This window comes from Pseudopipra pipra, chromosome 2 (assembly GCF_036250125.1).
Source record: "Pseudopipra pipra isolate bDixPip1 chromosome 2, bDixPip1.hap1, whole genome shotgun sequence".
NCBI classification, from domain to species: domain Eukaryota; kingdom Metazoa; phylum Chordata; class Aves; order Passeriformes; family Pipridae; genus Pseudopipra; species Pseudopipra pipra.
The window spans coordinates 48,025,912-48,036,860 of record NC_087550.1 but is presented as its reverse complement, the minus strand read 5'-3'; the positions used below and the strand labels follow the sequence as shown (position 1 = coordinate 48,036,860).

At 57.1% G+C, this 10,949-nt stretch overlaps 1 protein-coding gene and 1 long non-coding RNA gene across 2 annotated transcripts; one reads left to right on the top strand and one right to left on the bottom strand.

The window, feature by feature from the left end:
• The first annotated feature begins 4,769 nt into the window (after positions 1-4,769).
• CDX2 (caudal type homeobox 2) lies at positions 4,770-8,519 on the top strand. The gene is made up of 3 exons (XM_064645429.1): positions 4,770-5,408; positions 7,653-7,798; positions 7,981-8,519. Exons 1-3 carry the CDS (start codon positions 4,907-4,909, stop codon positions 8,146-8,148), a joined length of 816 nt encoding a protein of 271 aa, XP_064501499.1. The 5' UTR covers positions 4,770-4,906; the 3' UTR covers positions 8,149-8,519.
• On the bottom strand, positions 5,849-7,561 carry LOC135409624 (uncharacterized). Its single transcript, XR_010428279.1, has 2 exons — positions 7,434-7,561; positions 5,849-7,304 (listed from the first exon to the last, which is right to left on the bottom strand). It is a non-coding gene; the product is annotated as an uncharacterized LOC135409624 (long non-coding RNA).
• Positions 8,520-10,949: the final 2,430 nt, after the last annotated feature.

The following is a 10,949-nucleotide window of genomic DNA, read 5'->3' as shown; positions in this document are numbered from 1 at the left end:
GCCTCCCTGCAGAGCCGAGAGCGGGGAGCACCGCGCTCCCGCTACATCCCTCACCGGGCGCTGCTGGTGCCGAGGGAGCGAACAGGGGCCCTGCGTGCTGCGGGGAGCTTCCGTGGGCGGAGGGGGGGTGTCCTTGGCGGGGAGGTGTGGTAACAGTCGAACTCTGAGCTCCCTTCCAGGGAGCGGGACGGCCCCCGCCCACGCCAGCCGGGACCGTGCCGCCGGGGCCGCGCCGCCGGGGCCGCCCCGCATGTGCCCGCTGCCGGGTCACTCACGGCTCCAGTGACCGGATCAGACCCCGACTCTCCCAGGTGGGACATGCCAGCAAAGTCCGGGCACAAGCGCTCTGCAGGCGGCCGAGGCGCGCTGGTGGGGCTTTTCTTCCCCGTGGCATTTAAAAATGATAAAATAAAATAATAAAATAAAATAAAGTAATAAAATTCAACCAAGGCTATTTCCTTAGCCAGCAGATGTGTGCCGGAGGCCTCTGGTCGCAGTTCACCAGAGACTTCCAAGAGAGCTGAGCAATGCCAAGCCCATGTAAACAGGGTCAGGGAGCGCGACAGGGATCAGCCTTTGGTCCTCCCGCGTCGGACAAACCGAGCGTCTCCCCAGGAGGATCTGGCCACTGGACCCGAGCGGCTGCGATCACACTCATTGGCCTCCGGCTGCATGAAGCTTCTGGTGTATAGTATTATTTATCATTATTTTTCCCCTTTTCTGCTTACGTTCCTACTTCCTGAAGGGGAGCAGGGCGATGTGAACTCAGGCCTGACAGCACCTGTGCAAAGAGGCAGGGCCGGCCGGGGCCGCAGGGGCGGCCCGTGGCGGGTGCTGGTGCGGGGGCGGCGGTGCCCTGGCTTGACACAAGGTGCCACCTTCCTCCCCGTCTCTGCATCTAACCCGCTCCTAGAGGCATGTGCTTAAACAAGACGAGTATCAAGCCCACGATAAAAGTATTCTGCAACGTAATCTACATCAAAGCCTCGGGGGCTGCCGGCTTGAAAAGATCCAAGATGTTTTCTAAGTCCTTATCATGTCTGTGCTTAGGGGGAGTCATAAATTCCACAGGTCGGACTAACACACGATTCCTCCTTCCCTTCTCTCCCCATGGTCACCAAAGGACTTTCAAGCGGGCTTTTTTTCCCCTTCCTTTCTCTTTTTTTTCTTTTTTTTTTTTTTTTTAATTTTGCAAACAAAGCTCCCGGTTCCATGTCGTTAAGGTCCTCCCCCATACTCCACCCCGAGATTTTCCTAAGTCACGGAAAAATAAATTCTTTACAGCACAAAACTATTAGAAGTAAAGACGATGAATCCGCACAAGGGTCCCGCCGAGACGGAGCAGTTGGTGGAGGAGGGATCGCGGGCACTGCGCGGCACTCGGTCTTTCCCGAGGCTTATGGGGAGGTGTCTGGCCCAGGACGGGGTTCCTCTTGCTATGTGCTCGGCCCATTATCCCCCAGTCCGCCCCAGCCCCGTGGCCCGAGGCGACGATGAGCGGCGGCTCCGAAGAGAGGTGTCCGCTCCAGACCCGGGCACCGACCGGGGCCTGCCCCCTGGCATTCCTCCGCAGTCATGCCGCTGCCCTGACTCCCCCTCGGAATAATGTCAGAAATTATTTTTTCAGATCAAGACGTAAGGCTGAAGCTGAAGGAGGAAGGCTGGGTGCCCGGCGTCTGCCCAGCGGTCATCGTGGCGGGGAGGGGGAAGATACTTCCCTGCAAGCAGTGTCCCCCATCAGGCACTTGTCAGCTTGAGAGGCGTTGTGTCATATTTTCCCCTCAGGATCTAACGAAATAGGGAAGAAAAAAAAACAAAACACGAAGGAAGCAAAGAGGGAGATACCAGGCCTTCGCCCGCGCTCTGGTGTCGGAGTCCGGTCCCGGGATCCTCTCTTCTCTCCCAGAACTGCAGCTCTGGGCCAGAGTCGGCGGGAAAACCCGAGACGAAGGCAGCAGGGAGCGGGCAGCTCCCTCCTCCAGAACGGAGCGGAGTAAAAGGGGGAAACTCGGCCGAGAGAGAGACCTTCTCTCCCCACTCTCCTCGGGAAGTCTCGATCTCTGGGTAGGTCAGGAAAGGGGACAAATCCTGTGCCAGTCGCAGGGGAAAGAAGCCCGACCAGCCTCACAGGCATGTAGATATGCGCGGCTCAGGATCCCTCTTATTGTAAGACAAGAGGGTCCCGGCGCAGTGTATCCTCACCCCTAGCAGCCGGGCAGATCGCTGGGACAGGTCGGGTCCGGGGGGCAGCTGTTCGGCGGCGGAGGATGCTCCAGAGCATTTATCCGCGGGGGGAGCAGGACTCGTAGGGGACGGCTGGTAGGGCCGGTCTCCCCAAGTCCTGCCTGTACTCCGGGGGCAGCTGGATGCCAGGTGATTGCGGTGCTGCCTCGGAACCATGTCCTGCTCCTTCGCCGTCGTCCCGGGACTCTCATTCGACTCCGCGGCCGATGGCCTTCATCCCGGCCAGCATGAGCTGGCGTCAGGTCTCACCCCGAAACGCTACCACCTGCCCGCCAGGGATTCACTGATGGAGCCTTAGACACAGAACCGGCCTGTTTCGGCGCAGGTCAGGATTGTGGTGCGTTTTTAATACAATATGTTGAGAGTTTTGTCATTTTAATGACCCCTTTCTCCGTTTATGGCATCATCAAATTCACATCTGCATAGATCGGCTCTGTCGGTGCTTATCGGGACAGGCGGTTACATTGAAGGTACACAGCATTTCTTTTCCACAGTTACATTTCAGTCTCCTGCTCAGAGAGCTCTGGGGGCTTTAAGTCCGACTCCCTCTCCCTCTCGCCACTGCTGGGGCGGGGGGAAAGTGTCACAGTAGGAATGGGCAACAGGGAGAGAAATCCCGTCAGAGAAGGCGGCTAGCAGGCGTTCCTGCATCCTGCTGTTGTGTTGCTGTTATCGTAGAATCGCATCCGCGGCAGTCAGCGACAGCCTAAGGATGACAAGTGACAGTGTGGGTGCAGGCACGGCTGTGTGGAGGGTGGGGGTACGCCGTTCCTCGCATCCGGGGTATCCATAGCAGCTCCGAGTGGGCCGCCCCTGGTCTCTTTCCCAGGAGCGATGCTCCGTCCTTCACCTCTTGAGCGTCCCGGTCTCCCAGGGCCACTGATAATGGACCCCTCTGGATATTTAGGAAGAGGTAGCTGAATTATTCCCACTGGCATTAAAACATGGCTTTGCATCAGCCCTACGCTCAGCGCCAAAGGGCCCAGTAAAATGGGGTGGAAGGAGAGGGCAGATTTTCAGGGAGCGCGAATAGGGAGATCTGCCTCTGCAGAGCTGAAATCCGCCCTCAGCTGCAAGACGCCCCGTCTTAATGACACTCCTCGGTGTGCAGAACAGCCACCCACGTGGAAGGAAATATACCCTTGGGACACGGCCACAGGGATCTCCGTACTAATACCTGGGACACGCGTGTCCGGGATAGCGCGGGGCCTGTGGGAGAGGCCCCGTAGGACCCAGCCGCAGCAGCCCCAAGGGGAGCGGGAGAGCCAGCGAGGACGGCTGAGACAGTGCTGCGCTGCCCCGGCGCTGTGTGCTGCGAAAACGGGGGCACATTCCCGTCCCCATCCATTTTTTTCTCGGCGGTTGAAAGGTTTCCTCGCTGTGTCATGAGAAAAGATGCGAATATGCAAACGTCGTCTCGCATTGTCCCCGCTCAGGGTGAAAAGTTAAAGCATAAAAGCGGCTGGGGGAAGCTGAGAGGGGGTCGCCTCTTCAAAGGAGACTGGCTGGGCCGGGGGAGCCGGCTGCCGCTTACCCGGGAACCGCCCTTCCAGGGCCAACATTTCCACAGGGTTTCCAAGGCGTCGGGGAGGGAAAAAGTGAGTGTGCGTGGAGGGGCAAGTCGTTGGGTTCCCCGCGGGCTCGGCCGCGCCACAGAGAGGGAATCGCACCCTGAGGTGGCAGGCTCCAGAGGCTGATGATTGCCCCCTTGGGGAGAACCATCCTCTGCCTCGGTCTCAAGGCCCCCGCGGTCCCAAGGACGGAGGGATGATCCGGCCTTGCTCCCGCGGTGAATCCGAGGTCAGTGGGTGTTTCAGACGAAAGCACCCCCAGTCTTCGTCCTTTCCCAAACCCGGGGCCCAGCCTAGGCGCGCTCGACCTCGAAACTCTGCAGGCACACGCGGAGGAAGGAGACAGCACCCTCGGAGTGGGGATTTCTCCTCTTACCTCGCCTTCATCGCCCGTGACCGAGTGGGACCGGGATCGGGTGGGAAGCGCAATGGAAAAAGCAGTAGGCCGTCGCGATGGGGTTTGTTGCTTAAAACTACCACGACAAAATGGCTTTGTGGATTTTTAATCAAAACTCCCTCCTCTTCCGCCCCTTTCCCCTCCACCTCCCAGTCCCGAGCACGGAGAAGAGCTGGTTAAAGTGCTGCCTGCAGATCGGCCGTGATACACGGCTCCCATATTCCCACCCTCGCCCTTAGATCTCCCTCTCTGTCTTTTGCAAGTCTCTTGATTTCATCCTTTGAACCTGTGATTGGAGGTTAAAGTGCACCAGGTTGCAATGGAAGGAGGAAGCTCTTAAACAATAAAGGCTTGAATATTTAGCTGTGATCAGGTCGCTGCCCTCTCCTTATCTTTTTAAATGCAAATCGTCTTTTAGGGGTAGAAGCTATATACCCAGCGCCTCTCCACGTCACCTGCCTTTGGTGTGTCTGGGCCATTACTAATAGAGCCTTGTAAACAATCGTTAATCATGTAAGGGCTGCAGGCCATTGGATTCGGACCGGGAGCGCGGAGGAGCGCGGAGCGCAGAGCGGGGCCGCGGCCCCTCCGCCTGCCCCCTCCCCGCCCCGGGCAGCCCGGCCCCACGCAGCAGGCGCGCCGCGGCGAGAGCCCCGAGCAGCATGTGGAGAGCCGCCGCCGGGGCACCGCCAGCATGTACGTGAGCTACCTCCTGGAGAAGGACGGACCCATGTACCCCGGCCCGGTGCGGCACTCGGGGGGACTCAACCTGGCGGCGCAGAACTTCGTGGGCGCCCCGCAATACGCGGACTACGGCGGGTACCATGTGAACCTCGACGGCGCCCAGTCCCCCGGCCCGGCCTGGCCCGCGCCCTACACCGCCCCGCTCCGCGACGACTGGGGTACCTATGGCCAAGGGGCACCGCCGGCCGCCGGCTCCGTCCACGGCCTCAACGGGGGCTCCCCCGCCGCCCCCATGGCCTACAGCCCCGCCGACTACCACCACCACCACCACCACCCGCATGCCCACCACCACGCCGGCCCCGCGCCCCACTGCTCCGCCGGGGTCATGCAACCCCTCAACGCCGCCAGCGTCGCCGCCAGCGCCGCCCCCGAGCCCCTCTCCCCCGGTGGGCAGCGCCGCGGCCTCTGCGAGTGGATGAGGAAGCCGGCGCAGCCCCCGCTCAGCAGCCAGGGTAAGTGCGGGCCGGGAGGAGGCGGGCAGGGGGCTGCCCCGCCGACGGCTCCACTGGGGCGCCGACGGCTCCCCGTGCGCCGTGAAGCGCGGGAGAGCTTTTTTTCGGGGAGAGCTCCCCGAAACAAACCCCCCGAGGGCCGGTCCTCGGGAGCACAGGGCTGCCGGCCTATGCCGACAGCCCGTCAGCGCCGCCGAGAGCGGCCCCGCCGCGGTGCCGGGCCGGCTGCGGTAGGAGCGGCGCTTCGCCAGGGAGCAGCCGCTGCCGGCCCCGGGGACTCTGTGCCCGGGGGGCGCTCCGACGGAACAGGGTTGAATGGCCCTGATCCCGAGGAAATGCTCGCTCTTCCTCCCACTGCTCCGCTCTCCTGCTTATAGCCACTTAGAAGATTTTTATAACCAATTATAGTCATATAAATCATCGGCCGGTGTCGCTCCGCATTTGTTTCTGAGTCACTGGGCGCCTGCCCTTTATTAACGTCTCCGTGCGGCCAGGCCTCCCAGGCGGCCGCCCGTCGATTCCTGCGGGCTGTGCCGTGCCCCTGGCCGGGCCGGACCGTGCCATCGGGGCCAGAAGGTGCGAAGGCGTGCCCCGCCGGTGCCCCGGCGGCGGGAGACCGGTCCTGGCTGCTGCGGGCAGGACGGGTCAGGCCGTGGCCGGCGCCACACTCCCTTGTGATGTTAATACCCCTGCAGACCCTCTCTTTTATTTCTCCCCCCCGCATCTGCCAGGAGAGTTGCGTGTCCCCCACTTTGATATACGCCTCCCACGACTGCTGTCTCCTCTTTTGCCTTTTCTTTTTCTTTTTCTTTCTCTCTTTTTTTTTAACATTTATATATATAGTGGCCAAAAAAAAAAGTATGGCGACTTTGGCAGTAAATAACAACTTATGTCATTCCCCTCTCATCCCCTGCCTAGCGCGACCGGCGGGAACGGCGGGGGCTCCCCGGGCGGCTCGAAGTGGGGATCCCGGTTACTCCCGAGGCCGCCGCGCCTCAGTGCCCCGGTGCCGACCGCTGGCAACAGTCATGTCCCGGGGGACGATGGCAGTGGAGCTCTTACAGGCCCGTCGCTCTTCCCACAGCAGCCCGTGGTGTTCCCACAGTTTGAGCTTGTGCGGCGGTGGCCGGTCCCTTGTCTCCATTCAAATTCTGCCTTTGGAGCCAGTGTTTATGTTAATGTGCAGAGCTGGGGGGATGAAAGCGCCTGCCGCCATTTGTTCAGTAGTGGTAATTCAAACAGAATGTGGCTGTCATTAAGGCTTTGAGAAGGGTTTTTCTTTGATAAGATCTCCTTGTCCTGCATTGTTTGGGATTGTGTTCCCTATTCACTGGCTCTAGGGAGTTTTCTCTGATCAGGCTTGTATCTTTACAGGGTGCTTTTGTTGTGGTTTTCAGAGAGTTTACCTGAACAAAGTCAGCTTGCTAGCCATTAAGCACCTTGGGGGCAGAGACTCCCCTTCGGCTCCCTGGGGAACGGGAGGGCAGGGGACGCAACCAGTTAAACAAGAAACCCTCGGGAGAAAGGAGGTCACCGGCTGCGGCGATGCACTCTGACTGGCCGCTCTCTGGCATCCGCCTTCGGATTTTGTTGGGATTTGAATTTTCGGGGTTCGGTTAGCTTTTTTTGGTTGGTTGGTTTTTTGTTTTTTGTTTTTAATTGAGCGCTCAAGTTGCAAGTCACTCTTCCGGGGTCTCCAAGAAACCCCTTAAGTCTCTTCGCCGACGCCGGAGCAGAAAAGGGGAAGCTGGGCCGGGACCCGAGCTGTCCCCGCGTCCACTCCGGGTTCTCCGCCCTTAGATCGGTGTTTCTCGTTTAGAAATGAAATCCCCGGGTCCTGAAAGGGACTTTTCTTTCTTTCCCTTTCCCCCTCTCTCTATAAAAAGTTTTTTCTCGCTGGGGAAGGCAAAACAAAACCGAAACCCAACAAGTGCACAATGAAGATGTCCCCGCGCAAGGCAGGGGCGTGTGGCGGGGCCAGGGCTGGCAGCTGAGGTTGAGAGCCTGCGCCTGGTATGCCCTTACCTGCGGCATGCCTGGGATTTGTATCCCATTCCCCAAGGAAGTGCAGAACGTCTTCTCTCTCCTCTGCTGCGCTCAGTAGAGCCCAGGGCGGGGGAAGAGAGCAGGAAGACCAGGAGGTGGGTGGGAGAACTGCTCCTGATCGTTCTGCGCCACAGGGGGGAGAGCCACGACCAGAGCCTTTGGCTTTGACTTTCTCAACCATGGCTTTTTTCTCCGCAGTTAAAACCAGGACGAAAGACAAGTACCGAGTCGTGTACACTGACCACCAGCGGCTGGAGCTGGAGAAGGAGTTTCACTACAGCCGCTACATTACCATCAGGAGGAAAGCGGAGCTGGCCTCCAACCTGGGGCTGTCGGAGAGGCAGGTCAGTCCCACGAGTGGCGCTCCCCACGTGTGGCCGGACTGCGCGGAGGCAGGGATGCACGGGACGGGGCTGCACGGGGGGAGGAATGCACGGGGTTGGGATGCGCTCTCGGTGCGAGCCCCTGAGACGGGTCACATCCACGGTAAACTGCCCCCCCTCACTCCCTTGTCTCCCACCGGCAGGTGAAAATCTGGTTCCAGAACAGGCGGGCGAAGGAGAGGAAGATCAACAAGAAGAAGCTGCAGCAGGCGCAGCCCGGCGGCGCGGAGCCTCTCAGCCCCAGCGCCTCATTGCAGGGTCCCGCGGGGGGGGCGGCCGCCGCCGGGCTCGGCCCCGCCGCCCCCCAGTGACAGAGGCCGGAGACAGCGGTGCAGGGACTGCTGGAGAGCGCAGCGGGGCCGGGCCGAGCCGGGCTGGGGGGCACGGTGGGAGCGGCCCCCCAAGATGCACTACACCGCCCCACGGGGCCGGCCGTGTGTACAGGTGTACAGTGTATGTGTCTCGTCGTCCGGGGCAAGCGTGTCCATCGCTTTATTAATATTATTATTATTATGTTTGGGTGCTTTTTTTACCCCAGAATTTGTTAGATAAAATGGGGGCACTGCCTGCCAGTCAACCCCCGGTATATCTCAGGGATCGGTCCAAAAGACCTTAGAAATGTTGTTGGGCTAATGATGAATTTTAGCAGGAAAAAAAAAATTAAACCACTTTTTTTATTTTATATTTTATTTTATTTTCTTCTTGCAACCACTGGGAATATGCAAAATGTTCATCCTGCCCTAAGGGTCAGAACAGACAAGATAAGGCACTGTTTAAATGTTCAGAAGTGAATTGCTTAATGTCAGACACTTGTAAAAGAGCCCATAAATCCAGTGCTGATAGTCATCCAGCCAGATTTATTAGCTGTAGTGCAAAGAAATTGGACGAATTTAGTTTCTTCTGGAAAAGGTGTCCCGTCATGCTAGAGTGAGGAGCCTTGTTTGCATGTGCAATGTCCTGTTGGTTATGTTATGTGCTGTTTCTCACATCCTTACAATTTTTATCTTGTTTGGAGGGGGTGTTTTTTGTTAGTTTTCCAAAGTCCCCTTGATTTTATCAGCTTTCTGTAGACTTCATCACAGCTCCACCAGGAGCAGAAATCCTCAGAAGAGCCTGTGCTATACCAGAGCCCACCTTGCACTTGCTATGGCCCATTTTCACACGCTGGCTAGATGGTGGGGACTGGAGTAGAAATACCAAACAACTCACCTTAGATAGAGGTGAAAATAAGAAAAGTCCAGCTGATTGGACAGATGTCCATGGCTGCTTGCCATATGTACTTTTTACTTATGGCTGGGAGAAACCCCACTGAGAAGTGAGGCCATGCAGACAGGTTGGGGTGACCACATTGTTACTCCATTTGCCTTCTTTGAGGCACTTTGGTTTTTTCCTTACTGAACCTTTCTTATTTTTTTGTTAAAAGCCAAAGACAAATGCCAAGTATCTACAGAACTGCATGGGGACAACTGGTTTGCCAGGGCCTGGCCCTACTGACACAGTAGCTCTCTCTGCCTAAGAGAACTCGGGGAAATCGTAAGGACCAGCCCCAAAACCTTTGTACTGCATTTTGGCTACATGTAGCTCCATGCCTTGCTGAGCCAGAAGCTGACAATCTGACAGCGGACAGTTGGCCATGCAAACCTGATTCAGGGATCCTGTGCCTGTGGGAAGACCACAGTGGGAGTCACCACCTCCAGTTCAGGGAACCTGCTTGATTTCGTGCCATGTGCATAGTCTTTGGAGTGGGTTTGGCCAGGAGACATGGGTGCAGCACCCAGGCAGTTAATGCTCATTGCTCATGGGATTGACACACAGCCCATCTTGCTGGGTCCAATGTCCATGGTTTGCTCTGGATCAGAGGGAGGCAGGAGCCAGATCCATCTTTCTTGGACTCTAAAGGGTCCTTGGAACTTTCAGGAGGAGTTGCTTCTCTGGGAACAACTAAAGCTGAGCAGCACCCAAACCGAGGGGTCTCGGCTCTGCAGCGCCAGAGGAGAGCAGTTGCACCAGGAATGGCCAAGTTAGGAGGACTTTGCAGGCACCATGATCCATTCCTTCCTCTGAGGTCTCCCCAGGCATGGAGGCTCTCAGGTGGCAGCAGCCATGATGCAGCCAGGGTGCAAGCAGGCCCGAGTGGTGCCACCCCTTCGAGGATGTCCTCTGGCGCCCAGGGCCACCCCCGCAGCATTGATCCCGGCCGGCTGCTGCCGGAGCTGCTGCGCGTTGCTGCGATACGCCTGTCAATAAACCCTGTTTGGATTGTGGAGCAGAGCACAAGGTTTGTTTGTTTAGTGGTTAGAGGTTCAAAAGTCGGCATTGTCCCACTGCAAACGAGCACAAGTTTTTTCTCCCTAAGGAAAAGCTGGCTGCGGTGAGAGGAGGGAGAGATATCGGTGGGCCCTTTTATTTGCTTCCAGGAATAATTAATGGCAGTGCAAAAAAAGATGACCACGGAGTTATGAAAGACCATCAATAAGTAAATTAATCACAAAGGATCTGCGGGTGTAAGAGGTGCTGCTTAGTGTGGGGGTTTTTGCATCTCTCCATGCCTGCTGGGCTGGGCTGACAGGGGACTGGCAGAATCTAGGGCTTTTTACTGCAGTGGTGGCACACAGCTGCCCCTGGCACCAGGCCAGGCATGGCAACTTTGGGACAGTCCCTGTAATCCTTCTGTAGTGTGCTCTGGGTTGATTTTAATATTGAAAGTGTTAAAATGTCTCTTTTTTGCCTGTAGGACTTATGAGAAAGAGAGTTACTCCCATTGAGGTGAACTGCTTGATGTCCACAAAAGTCATATGTCTCCAAAAAGTTCATTAGATACATATAAACAAGCCCAACATGTTTTAAAAATCCCCATTGCAGATCTCTTCCTCTCTTTGTTAATAAACATTCATTTTCTGAGCTCTCTCCACATTCTTGACCATGGTAAGGCAGAACTCAAATTTCTCAGTGTAAGAAGGAACCAACCAAGCAAATCATATCCACACCCAATCTCAAACATGTCCCCACTCCCATCACCAAACAAGCAAACCATCAACCTTCTGGTTTCCTTGCTATTCCTTGTGTACCATAAAGGAGTGTAAAAAGGCACAAACTTATTTATTTGGGTGGA

What these genes read in the sequence shown, in the direction of transcription:
- CDX2 (XM_064645429.1), top strand. Translation starts at nt 4,907, where the DNA reads ATGTACGTGAGCTACCTCCTGGAGAAGGACGGACCCATGTACCCCGGC. An exon ending in GCCCCCGCTCAGCAGCCAGG is followed by an intron (nt 5,409 to 7,652) that starts GTAAGTGCGGGC and finishes TTTTCTCCGCAG; the next exon opens with TTAAAACCAGGACGAAAGAC. An exon ending in TGGGGCTGTCGGAGAGGCAG is followed by an intron (nt 7,799 to 7,980) that starts GTCAGTCCCACG and finishes TCCCACCGGCAG; the next exon opens with GTGAAAATCTGGTTCCAGAA.